The 22,351-nt window shown below is 25.4% G+C and overlaps 1 protein-coding gene across 1 annotated transcript; it reads left to right on the top strand.

Annotated features, from left to right (window-relative positions):
* Positions 1–17,863: 17,863 nt before the first annotated feature.
* Positions 17,864–20,771, top strand: LOC111635696. Its single transcript, XM_023380738.1, has 4 exons — positions 17,864–18,139; positions 18,249–18,542; positions 19,237–19,739; positions 20,525–20,771. Exons 1-4 carry the CDS (start codon positions 17,864–17,866, stop codon positions 20,769–20,771), a joined length of 1,320 nt encoding a protein of 439 aa, XP_023236506.1.
* Positions 20,772–22,351: the final 1,580 nt, after the last annotated feature.

Below are 22,351 nucleotides of genomic sequence, written 5' to 3'. Positions count from 1 at the left end.
AAATATATATATATATAAATTCTGTTATAAAATATTTTGATTTTAACATAGTTGATTTTAAGTTTTTGTGAGGTAGTTGAAATTATTATTATATTATTATTAGAAACATCAATTTTCTAATTTTGTTTTGTTTATTCTATTTAGATAATAGAATAACGTAAACTATTTAATAGGTTTTATTGTTTAATATTAAAATGACTATTGTAATAATTAAGAAAGTTATAATCGTAAAAATTTATAGCATTTAGCCATTAAGAGATTTAATAAAATAAGATATGAAATAAAAATTAAATTGTTAATAAAGTTTAAAGGATCCTTATTAAAATTTTAGAAATGTGTATTATTTGAATTTAAAAAATATATATATAGGCCTATTGAATGAAACATTTAATATTTCTTTTTTTTAAAATTCAAATAATTTATTTAATATATGTTAATATATACAGACTTAATACGTTTTAAAAGACCATATTGTCTCCTTAAAAGTGCCTATTTTTAAATTTCATCCTAAAAATATTTTTGTTGTTCTTATTAATATCGTTCGAAACATGATAAGGTACTCAAATTCAGATTTAAATTATTTATTACTTTCGTGTTACAAAGACACGTAATAATAGAATGAAAGTCAAATTTTTTAAAAAATGTATAATAAATTGTAGAACCAAAATTAAAGTTCACATTTTAAAGAAAAAAATTGCTGCGAGAATGATTGAAGTTGCCGATTTCGACAGTAGTTTACAAAAGATCTATTGAAGGGCTACTTCGTCATATTAAAAACTTTTCCCTCAATATATAAACTAATTTCAGTTCTAGAGTTTATTGACATATTTTAACACGTCACCTTTCTAAGAAAATTAATTATAAAATGTTTAAAGATTATTTTATGTATAGCCAATGCGTTAAAGTTTTAAAGAATAACTAAAATTAATGTTTGAACAAGTATTTCGTAAATATGAATATATTGCAAACTAATTTATAAATCTATATAAAGTTGTCAATGTATTTAAAGAAGACATTATGAAATGAGTAACATTGTTATAAAAATTCTTTAAATTTCATGAACAAACTTTTAATTAAAAATCACTTAACCAAATTTTATTGTCGTCCTTATAAAATTAAAACAGAAATATAATACAAAAGTTTATTAGTTTATTTTTTTTTTATTTTTGTAACTCAAAGAATAAATATAATTTATAAAATTATTACGTTTAAATTTTATTTTAATATTCTCAATCAAATCTAATTGAAAATTGCTATACATAGCAAGAATGCTTATAATATATATAGGCAATATGAAATAGACAAATATATGTAGACACATAAAAAATTCATTTTTATAAAATAAACTGACATAAGATAGCTTAGGATAAGGAATTTTTCGGTTATGATACGGTAAAATAAGGGCTATTACTGATAATGTGCTTGATATCTTCTAATAGCTCGGAGGTTTGTTAGAAATAAAGAAGAATTTACTTCTCACGTTTTTAAGTCATTTAAAAAACTGAAAATTATGCTGTTTATTTCCAAAGATTCATAACACACACTTCTCCAATAATTATTTTAATATTACTTGTTTTTCACTTCTAATAGATCTAGCAGACACTTAACCTATAGAGAATTCTATCTTTTTTAAAAATAATGCAACAAAAAAATTTCTTTATAAAAGTTGATCCATCTTGCATCAATTTATCTTCTAAAAGTTGACGTAGAAATGTTCTTATACTTTTGGATGTAAATAGTAAAGAAAAAATGAATATAAAAATATTCAAAATTATATTAAAAATTATTTATATATATTCAAAGCAGAGATGTGGTATTAAAAAATATTTTTGTATTGAACAGATGGTAGACTTTGCATTTTTTGACGTAATAGAATTCGGCTTTTTAATGATTGTTATTTTAGTATTTCCAGTCAATTTTATTTCTTTAGAGTTCTTCTGAAACAATTGTAGTTTACTAAAACTTTATCCCTTTTCAGAGAGATGAAGGCTTTCATCTGATCTTCTATAAAAGGCACTTATCTCAAACAACGGATATAAACTGTCATTCATTCCTTTATCATCTTATAAAACGAGTTCTTATCTTCAATTTTTGTTTTGTTCTTTCTTAAACTGCCATTTTTTGCTTCAGTCATTTAAGATTTTACAGCTATTTTCTAAAATTGTAAAAAAAGAAAAAAACGTGTGTGTATGTTTTATTCGTTAATATATTAAACTGAAAATTTTTAATTTTGTCTTTCTTTCTTATCTAAAATTTAACGAAAATTTAAGCACTTAACACCTTAAGAAACTTCATAACATCGTAATTTTCGTATTATCTAATTCTAGATTTTTCTGAATTTCAAGTGAATTGTATAGAATTTTATTTACAAAATATAGAAAGAAAATATATATTAAAAATAATCAAATTGATTGATTAAATAAATTACTAAACTACATATTGAGTAACATCTTCGCTTAGTGAAGTGATCAATCACAGTTTTTTCAAAACTTTTCTTCGCTTGTAAAGTTACATTATCTTCCATGCAACCTATAAATCGACTTTAAATTTCAAAAATTTTGAGGATTTAACATTAAATTTCGTATATGTTTGGAACTTAAATTTCATTATTAAACTTATTTAATTAGCAAAAAACAGTGAATATTGTAATTAATTTTATATTTATTTAAATTAAGAAAATGTAAGATTAAACATACTTCTGCTTTATATTTAACGTAAAATATTTAGCATAACAATAAAATTAAGCCAACTGTAATATATTTTGACAATTTTGGCCTTATAACTGGATAAAAAATATTTGAATATTCAAAAATGGAATTTCCTTTTCTGATTGGATACGAATAATGTTATAGATAGATCCGGCCAATCATATTACTTTTTACTTATTAGTCACGCCTATCGACGTTTAAAATTACTTTATCCAATCAGTGAACAAATTTTATTTTCTCTTATCGTTTAATCTAATCATATGACCGAAACGATTATTTTAAAAAATTATTAAATAATAATTTGCTCAGGATTTCTAAAAGTGTAGGATTGTAAAAAAACACATTATGTAATTTATTAATTTTGACAATATAAATATACAGAGTAACACAATACAAGAGACCGAGGAAGAACGGGTAGAAAATAAATATGATATATAAAATATATTGTTTTATTAATATATTCCAATTCTTCTCAAATTGGAGGAATTAAACTCCAAAACTTTCTCAATGTGCACGGCCTTATTATATATTGTTTCTAGAAAATAGTGTTAAGTTTATGTTAAAATATGTAAAAAAATGTTACATTTAAATATTTATATTATTTATTTATTATGTTATAATCGAATTTCATACATACACATTTGCATATATCTGTATAAGCTAACATAAGCATATTTTTTATACATACAAGATAAAATGTACTTTTCTTCTAAATATTAAGTTTTTTAAATCTTTGGCCAATACAATATTGTAATATTTATCTACATTATGCTAAAAAGTATAAAACTTTTCTCATAAAAGCAAGACCGTTCTTATGACCCATATATTGTCTTTTATCCTTAGTTTCCGAGTTCATTCCCTCAAGTCATGAATATCTGATATCATCGATTTTCTTTAAATTGCCTACAAAAGCTGAAAAGCTTCTTACATTATCATTAGAAAATCAGAAATATTTAAAAAAAAAAAAACATCTTCTTAAAAGTTAATATGATTTAATATCAAGTTTTTAATTAATAAAGTTTTAGAACAAAGTAAATTTTTTAACTTTAAAATTGATTACGGGTTTCATACAATATTAAAAACTAGAGAAAACATTTGATAGAAAGTAAAAATAGCAACTTGGTTGAATGCATTCCATCAGAAGAAAAAAGTATGTTTGTGGTGTGAAAAGTAAAGAAATTCAAAGAAAATTACTTTTTCCCCTTTTCTTTTGTAACATATTATCTAAGTAATCAATATTATAAAATACGCCAAAAATTTATATTTTTAAATTGTATTTATTATTAAAAGTATAAGCCTATATTCAAGCTATAATAAAATATTTATCATTGCTTTTTAATGAGTGATTTAAATAACATCAGAAATCATTCTATAGATTATGAATGAATTTCTATATGTTGTCTCATAAGATATTTTAGTTAGAAAGAGATATCGAGTCTATTTTTTTTTTACATTTTAACCTCTTTTCTTGTTAAGTTTTATAAATCCAACAAAATTAATTTATTAAAACAATAATATTGCAAGAGTGTTGTATATCTAGTTTATAATACAATTTTTTAATTTAAAATTTCAATTTATTGTTTCGTTTTAACTTTATTAAAAAATACATTTGTTCGGGAAATTCAAAAAATAAAGACGAAATATCTTAAAAAATATAGTGAAATATACTTTCGAAAGTAGTGTTTTTAAAGATAAATGCAATATTTATATATTGAAGGTCTCTTACACATCCTTTTTACCCCTAGGACAAAACAATCACTAATATAAATTTGTATTTTAATGTTTTGTTTTTCGGATTTTATATAAAAGCTATCAAAACAATACAGTAAAAATATACATCAATATCTTTTCCTAACTGAAATCTATTGTAAACCAAGTATTTTTCTAGATATTTTATAATAAATTCTAATTTATTCTGCTTTACATCCTTATAAAAATACTGGTTATTCAATAAAATGGAAGTGTATTGTAAAATTCAATTGTACTATACGTCTTTGTAAATGAAATTAAAAATTTTATTAAAATTACTTAATGTTTAAATAGGAAGATGTATTACTTTCTTAGAAAAATCTATAAATAGAAAGAGTTTAAAATTTATTTACTTAAAAATCTTAAATATAAAATATATAATAATTTCTAAATAACAATATCATAAATTATTCTTAGCTTGTTTTAAAATTAAACCTAACTCTAAAATTGAAATTGTTAGTTTCTTGCAATATCGTTTAGATTTCAATATCCATGATATCAATCAAAATTTCAATTTTTAGAAAATTTCTTTGATCTAAATCCATTCGAGGAAATAGAAAGACAAAATTGAAATTGTTGATTGTTATTTTTCCGATAAATCGTTATGAATTACATCAGAAAACTGTATAAATTATACATATCCCGAAAGGCATTATTTATAAAGAAATGAAGCATAAAATCAATTTTTCTTTATGATAAAGCTTAATTTTTCGTAAAATTACAGAATATTTTAATATTTAATAAACTAAAAAATTTTTTAGTCCTTTTTTTCTTGTATTCTATACATTCTCTTAACTGAACAATATGACAGTTTCTCAATTTCTTCCTGATAAATAAACGATAATAATTTCTATAATTATCATAATTTTCATTGCCATTAATACTGCAATTTATCTGAACTATCACAAAATAAAAATAATTAATTGTTCTTGAGTTATAATTAATAATTTCTATTTACTCTCACGTAAAATCAGTTGTAATAAAATTATAGTTTTCTAGTTTTACAACATTCAATTCAATTGTAACATTCATCGTGTTATAAGTGAAAAAAGTGAATTGAAAATTTTATATTTTTCTGGAAGATTCACTTTCTATCATTTGAAGTTATTCTAGATACTGAATTGAAAATTGAAAGATTGGTTTTCACTGAGGATGAATAGGATTTCTTTGTTGTAAACATCCAAATAGATTTTTATTAGTTTTTCTGGATTATTTTCAAATAAAATTCTTATTTTTCAAACTAGAAAACTATCTCTGTTGGTAAACTTCATACAAAAGATTCAGTGAAATTAATTTTTTTTCAAACTTATACATATACATGCACTACGTAGAAAGGAATATACTATACTGTTGTGTTTTTAGACATTATTTTTAAGATGTTGTGGTATATAATGAATAAATTTTCAACTGTACAGTTAAATTTAATAACTTCTAAAAAATTTATTTAAATAAATAAATAACAAATATTTTCAGTGATACAATTTTGAAACTTGTGTGTAGATATTAAAGATTTAAATGCAGTTTTCTCATTTTTTTATGAATGTTGTTGCTTTATTTTTTTATATATAATTCAATAACAAGAAAAATTCTATAAATAGAATATATTTGATATTTTATTACGATAGTTTTTACTACAAAATATCTATAAGAAATAATTTAAAATCGTTCGATTCTACGTAAAACGATGATTTAACCAATCCAACTTTATCAATCAATATTTGATGTTGATCCTATTATGTTATAAATTATATCAACTTTTTATATAGGCCCAAAATTATATTTTATTAAATGAGAAAGCTTTCCGGTTTACTTTTTGTTTAGAGAACTTTTATTCTATTAATTAATCTACTTCAAACATTTCAAGTTGTAGAGAGAAGAAAAAACGAGAACGAAATTGAACTACCATTATTTTTCTTATCTTCTATAAATATTTGGAATGAACTGAATCATTTTCTCTTAATGAAACAATAAGAAATGAATTAAATTTAGTTTTTAAATAAAACTTTTATATGTATTGTTTTTGAATAAATCTAACATTTAAATATGTTTATTCTCTAAATTTACAGTGGTATGTCGATGAAATGATAACTGAATAAAGTTAACAAACTAATGTCAAACATGGTATTTTTATCGAAGAGAGTGTTAAATTATCTAAGACATTAAAACCTAATTTTAAGATTTTATCTTGAAATTTGTAGAAAAGAGAATAATTAACTGTTCCAACGGAATTTTTATCAAGGATTTAATTACATACTCAACAGAGAAAGCTTCCTTTATTAATCCCTAAAGGCTCTTTAATGTTATCAGCCACAATTTTACCGAGATTATCAGTTATAAATAGATAATTATTTTAATTTTTTACTAAAACTATTAAGAAGACATTGAAAATTTTTATCCAGAAATAATTTTTTTGCACTATTCATTATTCCTTTATTAATTAGAAGAGTTTCTCTGCCTTCTTTGAGTTCTTAAGATTAAATGAACTTTTAAAGTTGCTTAAGAATTTTACTCGTACATACATTAATTTTTGTTTTAAATTATTTTATAAATGAGGATAAATTGCTAACCGAATAATATCCAAAATTATATAAAATTTATATGAATATTAATTGTCATAAAAAATTGCTATATTAAAATTTTAATACTTTAAAATAACTTAAATCAACAATGAATTAATGCGATAAAATGAAAGAAAAATAATTATATTACACTAAAAATACCATTAATTATATTAAAATTATTTTAAAAATAAATCAAGTTTTAAAATACTTGTATGAAAAAAATTAAAATATTTCTCTTTATTTTTATTTCCTTAATCAATCGAATTTAAAATAAGGGTTTTTTTTATTTTCTTTAACCAATCATCTTTCGTATCTTGACAATGTTTTCACTTTCATGTGTTATTTATATAGCTACTCATTGAAAGATTTTCTCAATTTTCAATGAAATAACAAATTTGAACACACATTCTCTATTCCTTTATCTTCTACATTATTCTATTATTCATTATTCTTTTTTGCATTTAAATCTTTAAGAACATTTTAATAGATTAGTTCGTAATTAATCATAAGGCAATATATTAATATAAATTTATCTGAATTGTGAAAATACAGACTATATTTATAACATTTTATAGGAAAAAGTTTGCTCTTTTTCACTAAAGTTTTATTAGATTCATATTAAACAGTGAGTAGATATAAATAGGAAAAAATATTGAAATTTTTAAATCAATAAATGGTAGCTTTAGAACTAATCTAAAACAAAATGTATCATTTGTAAAACATTTTTTAAATAGTTTCTTAAAGTTTGTTTAAAAATTTTCTAGATCTTTCATCAATTTTAAATAATTGATAAATTTAGTCCAAACACATACGTCCTTGATATACCAAAAATAGGTTAATAGACCAGTCTGATATTGGATATCCTGCCAATTTTTGTGGTCTTCTTTTGCACTTATTTTTCATCTTTATCAAGAAGTTTTCTCTTCAAAAATTGTATTTGTTTATATTGTCTTTATAGTATCAAAATTTATGTTTACAGAGTAAGTTGTTGTGAAATAAATTTATTAAAATTATTTATGGTGGAAAATATAAGAAAAATTTTTCTTGTCTAATTTGTTGTGAGAATTTTGAGAAAAATGAGCAGTAAAAGGATATGCTCATTGATAAATTCAATTAGATACATAACACCGAGTCTATAGAGAGGATGAAATACATCCCACCTGTTACCTAGCAACCGTTTCTTTCTAGATTCTCTCCCTGTTCTTTTTGTGGAGAGATGCTTCTTATTGAATCCTGTCAATGTGAAAGTTATGAACCAATGGAAAATATTATAGTTTATTGGACATCGGATCAAATTTCACTTTAAGTTCCATTAGAAACTTTTAAATTTTCTATACTTCACTAGTCATTAGGATAGTAAATTCAATTTCATATCACAAATAACTTTTATAAGATTTGACAGTATTTTAAGCACATTTTAAAGTTTATTAAAAGTAAACTTTTCTTAAACTTTCATATTATCTACATTTTTCAGATAAATTACATTTTTTTCCGATATTGATATTGAAATGAAAAACTTTTGTATATTGTTTTAATGTTGATATATTTACTTCCGAGACACTTTGTAAGTAACGCTTGAAAATGTTTCAGTTATATAATGTAGGACATGAACTAATGATATTTTATGATTTTATCAAGATAGCATTTTCCAATTAATTGTAATTAATATTTCAGAGAATTTAGAATGCCTTACAGAGACATTTTCTCTGTAAGGCATTGCACGTAATAACTTTAATGATTAACTATCCAAATTAAGTTTAGAATATTGTAATTTTATTATGCATTAAACAGTAAATAAACTGTAACCAAATGTATCATATTTTATACATGTCTTAAGAGAATGAAGTGCACGATGAAGTAACCTCACGAAACTTTTAAAATAAGATATTTTTTTATTCATATTATTAGTAACAACATATAGGTCTATAACTGCTTTGAAAACTAAAAGAAATTTATGAGTTTTTAGAAACGAAATTTAAAAGCGTTATGAATAAATCTAATTTTATAATGAAACTTTGCTATAAAACTTTCAAATTTTTTAAACTTGAATATCACAGTGAAATTATTTATCAAAATTGTATCGCCATTAAGCAATTTACGCATTATTTATAAAAAAATTCCAATTATTTATGTTCTAAAATATATTAATATTTATCGAAAATATTCTCAGATATTTCCAAAAGTATAAAGAAATATAATGCAAAGTGATGATGCTCAATCTTCCTCAAATCAGTCTAAACGGCCACAAAGAAATTATGAAAAAAATGGTAGTTGTTTGGAGGTTATTTTATAAACATTTTTGTTTGAAAATTTTCTGAAAAAATTTGCCTCTGTTTAATGATTACAGTTATTGAAGGTTTGACTGTGAGCCCACAACAAATTTATTCCGATTTATTATGAGTTTATAATCATTATATATATATATACTCAAAATACAGACGAGTAAACGTGTTTAATCTAAATAACATTTGAATACTCTTTGATGTCCCCAATCGTTACAATCAGCTATTGTTAATTATACTTATTACTTCCTACAGCTGAAGTAGGAATTGCAAATGTAAAAAATAGCTTTTTACACAAGAAAATATTATCTTAAAAAATATAATTCAATTTTAAAAAATATATATTTATGAAAAAAAGTTATATTTTCATTTTAAGTTTATATAAGTAATTAATATAATTTTTTAATATTATAAAAAATTATATGCTTTGTGTTTTCAATTTGAATATTTTTCCAAGAAAATGCCTAAAAGGAAAATAGTAAAAGGAAACAAAAATCATGTTATTGAATATCAAAAACTGTACTAGGGATTTACACATCTGTTTCTGATACGATTTATAATATGTCAAATTCTTAAAATTCTTTCCTTTTCTTTAGTGTTCTCATACTTCAAAAGCAGATTTTGTACAACTTGAAATTCTCATGAATCAAAAAAAAAAAAAAAAACGTTATTAAAAAGAATCTACTTCTTGAAAGTAATCTATAAATATATGTAAGTTATATGCTATGTATTTTTCAGTTAATTAGGAAGAACACAAAAAATAAGATGAATTCATTTAATTTATTTTTCGTTTAATTAAATCTAAAAAAAACATTTCAAGAAAATATTAAAAAATCTGAGTAATTCACTAAGTTTTAATTCAATTTAAACAGTAAAATTTCATAGTCATTATTAATCCATGTGTTAAATGTATTATTTTTTAGTAATACAGTATTTATTTATTTTGAGCTTACAAATATTTTATTTGAAATAGCGTACATAAATCTTATCAAAATATGTAAAATACAAAATCTTAAAGTATTTAATAAGAAGAAATAAATTGAATATGAACTTGTTGATAGTGAAATAATTCTTAATGCTTAATAAATAATGCTAAACAGTCAAACTTCGATTTAGTGCGGCCATTTGTTTCCATCTGAAATTGGCACTAAATCGAGATGGCGTTAAAGTGAGGAATTTTTAAACAATGAGAATTATATATAGTAATTAAATCTATAAAAACTTATCAGTTGAGAGTTCGAACATTGGCAATTTGTTGATAACAATGTTACTTATAATGCAAAATCTTACATTTAGTTATTCACAGACACTAAAGATTCTCTATCTGTTCACAGATATTCGTCGGCGTTTTATAATAGAGCGTTATATCGGGGTTACATTATAAAATTATGCTTAAAAAAGGGTGCATTGAAAAAACAAAATTATAGCCTTTTCTTATTATTGACTCTACTTATTCTTTAAAATAAAATTTAAAAATATTCTAATTTAATACATAAATATAGTGAAATTCTTAATTGGTAGATGATAATTGTAAAAGGAAATAACAATATCGTTATATACATATAAGAGTTCAGGTAAATGTCTACAAACAAGTAAAATAATATCCCTATAAACTGTAATCGTATACTATATTATTAACAGAGAGTAAGATGAAATGATATAACAGTTATCGCCTATAAATTTTAATCATAATTAATTGTCCTATTAATTTATCTTAACAATGATTAGTTAATTATATAGAATAAACGTAGATTAAAATTTATCAATAATTTTAAATTTTCTGGTAAATTATCCTTAACGTAATTCCTAAGTTATCATAAATATATACTTATCTATCATTTTTTATGTACAGTACGTTTACTTGTTTTAACATATGTTTTCATCAATAAATCGTCTATGTTCATTTGTATCCTTCTACAGAAAAGATGCTTGAAATACTGTACTTATGATTAACTTAGAGATACGTATTTAATACAATGTAACTCGAATAAATCTGAATCTCTCGCCTTATATATAAGTTAAAATATTCGAGTATTATATGATAAATATATATAAGAACTTCGTTTATATTTTATATTTTCTTTCTATATTCATAACTTGGTAACTAGTAAACAGTCTTTTTATGTTGGAGGAGAAATAGGATAAAACAATAGAGAAAATTTTATGTCAAATCGATGTCCTTTATCTTAAATATAATTATTCCTAAGACGTAACCTTGAAAGAGAAAAATAATTTGATTGGACAGTAATTGTAATTGATTAGTGTGTTGATGTAATATTTACAATTTTCATAATGTAATCAATATATTCAAAAATTTCATGTTTCATAGAATTTTTCGTAAAATTTAATAAAATATTTTAAATAAATTTTAGTTTCTTGCAGTAAATTTACCCAATAAAAGTATTCAAATTTTTTTATTTATATTTTAATGTGTTTTAGGTATATATTAAATACATAAAATTATAATAACAATATATATCTTGGGAAAAATACAATTATTAGGTAAAAAATAAGCTTATGAAAGACTTTTTTAAATATTCAATTATCTAATAATTGAATTTGAAAAAGAATATGCAAGATGAAGTTATGTTTACTTAAAAATTAAAATTTTAATGAAAAAACATTTAATTTTATAAATACCCAATATATTGTATATACTTAATGATAATTTTAAAAATTTATCCTTTATTAAGATACTAATGAATTCATTATAACATCAGTTCTTATTATTTTTATGTAAATATTTCTTCATTTATAAACATTAGAAACAAGAAATTTTAAAAAATTGAAATGTAAAGTATTGCAAAATAATCTTTAGAAAATATTATGTTGAAAAACCATATACGAAGTTAAGAATATTAATTTATAATTAACGTAAAAAAATTAAATTTTGCAAATGAAGAAAAATGGATTGTAAAATAAAGATAATTATTGTTTAAATTCACCAATCTTTATCAAGAAAGAAATCTTTTTAAGCTAGATTGTTAGCATATATTATTAATATTATCAAACAAGTATTCTAATAAACGATAAAATATATTTTTCAACTTTAACGTGTCTTTTTTTCTTAAAAAAAATACGTGTTAGCTGATGCCCTGGGTCGGAATTCACACGAAACTCAGTATTTTGGTTTATTATTCTTGCGGAATGATCATAGAAGTCACCCAATTTGATGATTACCCCTTGGGGATAGAGTTGGCCATCGAAAGATGGCGCTATCTGTTCATATATAAATATATATATATCATCACTGCAGTAATATAACAGTTCTTCCCTCATTTTTTATTGTTGCCATTTATTCCATTGCCACCTTGTACGACATTTTTACTGTTTATTTACGTCAAGTTCATTTTTACATCGAAATAAATCTACTTGAACTACATTTTTTTTTGTCCCTCAAAGCAGTCTAAACGGCCACAAAGAAATTATGAAAAAAATGGTAGTTGTTTGGAGGTTATTTTATAAACATTTTTGTTTGAAAATTTTCTGAAAAAATTTGCCTCTGTTTAATGATTACAGTTATTGAAGGTTTGACTGTGAGCCCACAACAAATTTATTCCGATTTATTATGAGTTTATAATCATTATATATATATATACTCAAAATACAGACGAGTAAACGTGTTTAATCTAAATAACATTTGAATACTCTTTGATGTCCCCAATCGTTACAATCAGCTATTGTTAATTATACTTATTACTTCCTACAGCTGAAGTAGGAATTGCAAATGTAAAAAATAGCTTTTTACACAAGAAAATATTATCTTAAAAAATATAATTCAATTTTAAAAAATATATATTTATGAAAAAAAGTTATATTTTCATTTTAAGTTTATATAAGTAATTAATATAATTTTTTAATATTATAAAAAATTATATGCTTTGTGTTTTCAATTTGAATATTTTTCCAAGAAAATGCCTAAAAGGAAAATAGTAAAAGGAAACAAAAATCATGTTATTGAATATCAAAAACTGTACTAGGGATTTACACATCTGTTTCTGATACGATTTATAATATGTCAAATTCTTAAAATTCTTTCCTTTTCTTTAGTGTTCTCATACTTCAAAAGCAGATTTTGTACAACTTGAAATTCTCATGAATCAAAAAAAAAAAAAAAANTTGGGCTACTCAAATATTTTACGTTTTTGATACTAAATTAACATCTGAAGTATAATTTTTTATTGTTTTTATATTTTTCAATATATTTATTTTGTTTGTACAAAATAAAAAAATAATTTTTAACGATACAATAGTCTTCGTTAGGCTTAACATCGACGAAAATTCAACGCGAAGCGACACGCAACGGAGAAAAATTTCAACATTGGATAAAGTAATATATTTTTTCATACATGATTCGTTATCCGAAAAATAAGTTATCCGAACCACCCCAGTCCCCAATTGATTCGGATAAACGACGCTCTACTGTATATACATTTTTTCCAATAGATTTTATAATTTACTATCATAAAATATAAATGATTATATTTATGGAAGGAAGTATAAAGTTTACTAATTAAGGATTAAACATTGTAGGAAATTATGTGATTAGAATTAACACAAATCTCAATGTAGACCATCTTTTCAGGATGAAAGAGATCAAAGGAAATGCGATGAAGATTTGATATGATTCGAAAACACTCTAGGGAATAAGCCTTATACTACTGATTTTTTACAAACACATTTCTCCACACATTTACCAAAGAAATAAATGACAAAATACGCAAACATTTTTACAGTTTTTATATACATTTTTCAATATATTGCATTAATAAACGGCATAGAAGTAATTTAAATATTGCTGAAATTATAAATATGATGAAGTATATATGACAATTTATGTTTTCAAGAAGTATAGGAAGAACCCTTACTTTCAACTAAAAAATCATATCTCAATTATTGAAATTATATTAATTTTATTTCTGTTGCTGAATTGTCAAATGTGTAAGAAATGGAAATTTTCTTTATGAAATATCTTAACTACAAAAAGAAGTTTGTAGATAAATTCTATTGTTTTTAGAATTTAGAAGAATAAAGTACTAAATGATATTATTTTCTTATTATAACTTGAATTACTTATTTATAAAAATTACTTGTAAAATCATATCAGAGAATATTTTTACGACAATAAATAGATATTAATTTTAAAAATTATTAAATATTTATTAAATTAGAATTCAGAATTTCAAAAAATTCAAAGATTTATATTTTGTATACTTATTCATAAAATTAGAATAAAAACTAAACTGTTATCAATAGAGAAAATTAATCGTATTAATTAAAGTTTTCACTTTTCAGCTGTTTTTAGCATAAGCTAATTGAATATTAATAAATTTTGCAAGAAAAGATGAATTCAATAATTATTAAATTCACGAAAGCTATTAAATGGTTAATTATTTCCTGCTGTTGAGGGAAATGTGAAAGTTAAAGAAATATTTAAGTTTTTCAATTCTAAAAAGAGAAATACTTTAATTAAATTATTTAATTTATTATATCTGTGATATCCAAAATTAAAATCTGCTTCGGGTAAAATTTAAAGATAGTATGTAATAAATGAACGTTATTGTGCTACAATATTCAAAACTTGTAGAGCTTGTAGACCTATAAAATCCCATTGGCATCCATCTGTTCATCTGTCTGTCCTTCCTTAATCCTAAAAATGGATGTACAAAAATAACACTCGAGACCAGTTTTGGAGACCTGACAAACAGGAGGAACTGACTGTACATGATCTGCTAGTTTGGACCGGAAGTAATATTATTTCAATTCAAAAATTTTCTCCTTAACAGAATTAGATAGATGACCAGCATGATTGCACTGTTAAAAGGAAAAGCATGATGTACAGGCGCAAGACACTACTAAAATTGAGAGCATTGTGACGAAAAATTTCAGCTGGACATTATGAGGATACCATAATAAATAATTGCTGATTTGTATTATAAATTATAATTTTCTATTATTTACAGTATCACCGTAACCTGTTTTACGCTGCTGTTCAATATTCCAAGTGTAATTTTTTAAGTAAATTATATTTTATTTTAAGCGAAACAAGTACAATATTGATTTTCGGTTTATTTACATTAAGTTTTCAATTTTACAAGAAAATCCTTTTGCTTTTCTTAAGTTTTTAAACTTTCATATTTTAATTTCAGTATTTAAACAATAATTTAAATTTATTATAAATACATTATAATAAGAATAAATTTTCTACCAATCCCTTGTCATTTATTGATCCCACATTAATCAGTTAACCCGTCACGATTTGCTAGCGACCAGGCCCTGTTGCATAAAATGTTTACAGTTGTTACAAGTTACAAATTACAAGCAAACTGTTTTGAATAAAAGTTTTGTAATGTGTTTAAAATATTGCTCAATTATTATCTTTATACTTAATCTTTTCGTTATTTGACCTTATAAAAAAGTTCTCTTTTTACAATTATTTTCTAAAATTTTTAAAACTGTTTTTTCTTAATCAGTTTATTTAGACATATCGTAACTCAAAAATCAGTTAACCGTGTGAATCACTCAAACAAACTATTAAAAGATTTTCACAAATTTATAATTTAACTTGTATAGTGACCAAAAAGAATGTCATTTAGATTAATTTTTGTAGTTTGTAAAGACTACATGCTTTTATTTTGTCAAGTGTTAAGCATTTAGAATTGTTAACTATTGAAAGATAACTTTCGAACCATTCTGTATTTGTTATGTTTTCAATTTGCATAAAAGAAACATATTAAATCGAGTAATTTTTCACAATTCTATAAACTTAACACACAATTTTAATGTTAAATAATGATTAATAATGCTACAGATGTACGATATAAACCATTCTTTCTATTATAAACATTTTGAATTCTGATACGTTTAGGAAACGTAAATCTTGACTTACTACTTAAGAATTAATTAAATATTTAAATAATTTCTAAATTTTTCTTTATAATAAAGTTGCTTTTTATTAAATTATCATAAATAATTAATATTATGGCTTCAACTTTATTTTTATGCAATTTATTTCCTGACACGATCAGATTTCTACTTAAAATCACGGATACTTTCATGAAATTTAAATTTAATACACGACACTTTCAAAGTGCTATCCTAATTAATATTTATATTTTAAAGTTTAAAACTTTTTTTTATTTTTTATAAATAAATTAAAATTGTTCGACTATAAAACAGTTATATTTGAAATTTACTAAACAAACTGAGCGAATTAAATACATTAATCTGATTAAGAATCATTAAAATTATTACAATTTTTTAAAAAAGTTGAAAACTAGCGATAGAAATTGAAGAAACATTTCAAAATTTATGAAGAGCTTAAAAGATTTGGACGGTAAACAAAAGAAAATTCATAAATGCTAAGATGAAACTGTCAAAGCTATGAAGTAATAAGAAAGAGAGTGAATAGAAACAAAGAAATAAATATTATTTCAGAAAATTTAATTTAAAAAAAGGACAGAAAAATATAAAATTATACTAATTATAAACTTAAACATTAAAATTTTTAAAAAGATTGCCTTTCACCATAATATTCTAAATTGTATAAGACAAAATGCTAATACACATGCAACGTAATAAATGAAATTAAATATATTTAATTTTTTAGAAATTAATAAATATAATTACATAAAATTAACGAAATTTTATTCTGAAATTTTTCCATTTATTACGTTATTTTTCAAACAGCTTGTACCCTTCTTGTTGATCTTAATTGGTGATTATCTAATAACGTCAATGTCATGAATAGTTATTGAGAAGATTGTTGCATTGTTTAATTTTTAAAGAACAAATAATTTAAATAGATGTATAAATTGACAAAGATCATATATAATAATAGTCACATATTTATAAGATATGGAAACTCGTTAAATTCGAATTTGAATAGAACGGAGTTTGATAACCACTGTGGTTTGAATATTAGAACAAATTATATATATATATATTTAGTCTTATAACAAATAGGGTTGTCGTCAGGAAGGGCATCCGGCCATAAAATCTATGCCAAAACTACATGGAATATCTCTTAGACTACAAATAAGTTATAACTGTGTTAGGACGTCTCCCCAAAGCGATGCGCAGTCATGTCTCCCGAAAACTATGTCACATGAGCTAGCGCTACCGAACCAAGGACGAATTCGGATAAAGAAGTTAGTCCAGAAAGAGAAAGGGAAGAAGACAAGTATAAGAATAGGTACTTTAAACATTGGAACATTGAATGGGAAGAGTAAAGAGTTGGTTGATCCTAAGCAAAGAAGGAGAGTGAACATTTTGTGCCTGCAAGAGACAAGATGGAACGGAAATAAAGCTAAAAAACTTGGTGAAGGTTACACTCTGTTTGTGAGTGGAGCGAATAAGGAGGAAGGAACGAAGTTGGTATCGTAATTGATAAAGTTCTAAAAGACAGAGTCTGTGAGGTTAAACGAAGGTGTGATAGAATTATGAGCGTATTAAGTTGGACGTTGGCGGAATTTTCATTACGATTGTGTGTGTGTATGCTCCTGAGCCAGGTAGTGGAGAAGAAGAAAAGACAAACTTTTGGACAGATCTTGACCAAGTTATAATGTGTGTTCCTATAAACAAGAGATTAATCTATGATGGCGATTTAAATGGTCATGTTGGGAGGAGGAAGAATGCGGAAAGAAGAATTCTTGGAAGGTGGAGTATAGGAGAAAAGAATGGAGAAAGAGAAAGACTAGTCGATCATGCTGTGGCTTTTGACTTTGCGCTAGTTAACACTTACTTTGAGAAGAAAGGGAATCAACTGGTTACATATATGAGTGGAGGTAGATCCAGCCAGATTGATATTTTCTTGTGCCGCAGGAGACATCTGAGTGAAGTGAGAAACAGTAAGGTGTCAAATGGAAAATGTGTTGCTGCACAGCATAGAGTTCTCTTGGTGGATTGTGAATTTCTTAAGGGTCATTTTTAAGAATTGTGTTAGCCAGATTGAACAAAGGATCAAATTGGGGAGATTGAAAGAAAAGGAGGAATTAAGGAAAGAGTTTAAGGTAAAAGTGTTACAAGAAATCCAGTTCCCATGTGATGTGCAAACATGGTGGTTGCTGAATAATAATTGCATTTTGAAAGTTGGAAAAGAGGTTTTGGGAAAATCTTCAGGGAAGAGACCGCCAAAAAGAGAGGAACTTTGGTGGTGGAATGCTGAGGTACAATCCGCAGTTAAACGAAAGAAAAAGTGGGATTTCATGGGAAGGCCTGAAGATAAAGAAACTTACCATTTGGCAAATAAAATGACTATAAAGGTGTCATAAAATGACTATAAAGGTATCAAAGGTGGTAGCTATTGCTTTCGCAATAGCTACCACCTTTGATGAGAATTGCCAAAGCAAGAGTGTCGGGATATAAAAATCGTCTGGCACTCAGTTTTCCCGCCTTTTTATGAACGACCGTTGTCGCCATAGATACGGCGATCAGATCATTTTGAAAACTCGACTGCTCATTGGCTAAAAGACATCAGACCATCGGCGGACGTCTTATAGAGCTGGTAAATGCTAATTGGTGGAATCCAATGCTGTTTCAATCCTATAAAAGCATAGAAGTTCTGGCGGGAAGTTCAGTTCGGCTTCGGACATTGGAAGTGAACTCACGCTGACCTTAGCTCGCCTAAGCTGTTTAGAAGATTGCCTCATCTTGTTATATTGTTGTGGACTTTGAATTTGTACGTCGCAAGGTGCTTTTCCGACGGACCTGTTGCAGTGGATGATTACTTTGAACTTTGTTAATATCTAATGTTTGTAATTCTTATATGTGAACTTTAATTGTAACTGTACGTACGTTTGTTTTCAATATACATTAAGTTTTAAATTTAACTGACTCTGAAGTATATTTTGAAGTTGACTAAGAGATAAGGCATCAAAAGATTTTTTCTCTATTAAACTGATTAAAGATGATAAAGAAGTGGTATTACAAGATTAGGAAAGGGCCAAGGAAAGATGGAAAGTATTTTTTAGAAATTTATTGAATGAAGAGAGCCCCAGAACTTTATACGAGAATGGAGAGGAAAATGAAGGAGTCGTACAAGATATTAGCAAAGAAGTGGAAAGTGTGCTTAGGAAAATGAAGATGGGGAAAGCAGTTGGCACTTATCGGATTCTGGTTGAAACTTGGAGAGGTTTGGGTAAGAAAGGAATTGATATCCTCTGGGACCTTATGAAGAAACTCTGGCAGCAGGAGAAGATCTCAGATAATTGGAGGAAGAGCATTCTGGTACCGATCTTTAAAGGTAAAGGGGATGTACAGTATAGCAGAAATTACAGAGGTATAAAGATATTGTCCCATACTATGAAGATTTGGGAGAAAATTGTAGAAAGAAGGATTAGGAAGGAATCTGAGATTGGAGAAAGACAGTTTTGCTTTTTGCCGGGAAGGAGTACGACTGATACTATCTTTGCTCTAAAACAGCTGGTGGAAAGGCACAGGTAAATGCAGGAAGATTTGCACATGGTGTTCATAGATCTAGAAAAGGCGTATGATAGGGTATCAAAGCAAGAGATATGATGTTTGAGGGAAAAGAATGTTCCAGAAAAATACGTTAGGCTCGTCAAGGAAATGTACGAGGGAGCACAGACCCAAGTTAAGAGAAGTGTGGGCACAATAGAAGGGTTCTTCGTTAATGTTGGTTAGCATCAGGGATCGGCCCTTAGTCCTTATTTGTTTGACCTGATAATGGACGTGTTATTGTGTGATGTGAAAGGAGAGGCTCAGTGGAGCTGTTTGCGGATTATATTGTGCTATGTGATCTTTCTCAAACCAAGGTTGAGAAGAAACTGGAAGATTGGAGAAAAGTTATGGAAGAAAGAGGCATGAAGATTAGCATAACTAAAAAAGTTTATATGGCTCTGAATGATAAAGACAAGTGTAGCATATTAAAATCAAAAATGTGCCGCTCCCTTTGGCTCCGAGTTTTAAATATCTTGGGACATTTGTCGAGATAGGAGGAGGATTGATCTCGGAGGTGCAGCATAGAATTAAATATGGATGGATGAACTGGAGGAAGTTCATCGGTATATTACGCGACAAGAAAGTTAGCTGCAATCTGAAAGGAAAATTTATAAATCAGTTGTTATACCTGTAATGTTATATGAAGCGGAGACATGGGCAATAACAACAGCCCAAGGAAGAAAGATGGAGGTGGCGGAGATGAGAATGTTGAGATGGATGTGTGGAGTGTCAAGGAAGTATAGAATAAGGAATGAATTTTTAGAGAATCTGTTAAGGTGGGCCCCTTGAGCAAAAAGATGCAAGAATGCAGGTTGAGGTGGTTTGGCCACTTAGAGCGAAGAAGCGACAATTATGATGGAAAGAAGATCGGAAAACTGGTAATAGAAGGAAAAGGGAAAAGAGGAAGACCAAAGATGCGTTGGGAAGATAAGGTGAAAGAAGACTTGAACCAGAGGGGACTTAAGAGAGAAGAAGCCCTTGATAGGGAAAAATGGAAAAAAACGTATTAGAGAAGGAAACGCCGACCCCATATGTACAGGAGAAAAGGCGAAGAAGAAAAAGAAGAAAAATTAAGCTATTTTTCTAAAGTAAACATATACCAAATGTTCAAGTACACGTTCATCCTTATCATATTGAAAATAGTTGAATCGTATTCAAATTATTCGAATTTTTTTTCAATATAAAAACGAAACAATGTAAATAAAGTGTCCCACTTTATTCACATTGTTTCTTTCTTGTAAAATAAAATTTTAACGTGGATAAACACAAAAAACAAAGCATGTTTTTATCATGATCTATATCACTTAAAGGATGCAGATCCGAAACTAAGCTTTTATAGATGACGCCCTAAAGCTATGTTTAAGAATGGGTAGATAAATGGTTTTTTATTTTAAAACATTAAACTTGTGTTAAGATAAAATTTCAATATATTGTTCTCTTATTCTTCTGTAGTAAACATTACATACGAATCATTCTCTCAATATAAAATGATACGTCTAAAATCCTATAAATCATCATCTAGAACGATAAAAATAAGATTAAACTTACTAAAAATTATGAAATAAAATTTCCTATGTTAAAGGAATCAAAGATAATATAAGATATAAAATTAAAATTAGTTGATAGAATAACATAGGCACGTAGAGATAACTGATGGAAAGTTCTATAGAGATTTTATATTTTTACACACGTTTTCATTAATTCTATTATAAAAGATTTTAAATAATAAAAATTGCAGTTAAATTATAACTAGTAATACAGAAAATTAGATTAAATAATGATTTCAGAATCAGAATGTAAAATAACCTGATATTTTTTCTTCTTATGATGAAAAATATTCCAATTAAACCTTACGAAAATATAAAAAGTATTGTAAAAACTCAAATTTCTTTTTTATTTTATGATTTTCTACATGAAGAAATTTGACTTTTTCTTTTTAATACAGTAGAGCGTCGTTTATCCGAAAGCTGGTTATCCGAAACGTCTGTTATCCGAAAGCATGCCAGTTGGCAAATTTAAATTTTCGCTAGTGATGTGGCGCNGTCATTTTTCTTTTATATTTACTTTCATTAAAAATACATTCATATTTTATAAAATTCTATTCTCCTCTTCTGAAACTGATATATAATATGAATATTGATTTTGATTTTAAACAACTCGCAGAGGAGTACGACTATGAAAGAGTTGACACAAAAGTAGAGTTTTCGAAACGTCATCGAGTCTCGATTTAATTACTCTCTGGTACTTTACAATAAGGGATATCCCTTATTGTAAAGTATCCTCTTATTCATCATCATATTTATAATTGGCAAATGATGTTACATAATTTTCAAAAACTATCAAAAACCCAGTGATTGTCCTAGGAGTCGAACATAATTTCGATTGTGGTTTGTTACTATTATAAAATTGTGTCTCCAAGTGGTGTAATTAATGATAATTATTTGACATAGACTCGATTCCTATATGTAAGTAGAATAGTAGCATTTAAATCTTATTTCAAAATATTTAAATTTACATTTTCATTTCAGAAGCAATATCTTTTATTATTATTGACATTTTATAATTATTTTTGTTACATTTCTAAACCAAT

The sequence above is a fragment of the Centruroides sculpturatus genome, unplaced genomic scaffold (assembly GCF_000671375.1).
Source record: "Centruroides sculpturatus isolate CEXI.00-Female unplaced genomic scaffold, Cexi_2.0 scaffold906, whole genome shotgun sequence".
Lineage (NCBI taxonomy): Eukaryota > Metazoa > Arthropoda > Arachnida > Scorpiones > Buthidae > Centruroides > Centruroides sculpturatus.
This window is presented reverse-complemented; position numbering and strand designations above follow the sequence as displayed.

Bases quoted from the DNA above. Each gene is read 5' to 3' on its own strand.
- LOC111635696 (XM_023380738.1), top strand. From the start codon at position 17,864: ATGTGTGTTCCTATAAACAAGAGATTAATCTATGATGGCGATTTAAAT. The intron at 18,140-18,248 runs GTGAGAAACAGT...TGTGTTAGCCAG, and splicing joins GCAGGAGACATCTGAGTGAA to ATTGAACAAAGGATCAAATT. The intron at 19,740-20,524 runs GTAAATGCAGGA...ATGAATTTTTAG, and splicing joins CAGCTGGTGGAAAGGCACAG to AGAATCTGTTAAGGTGGGCC.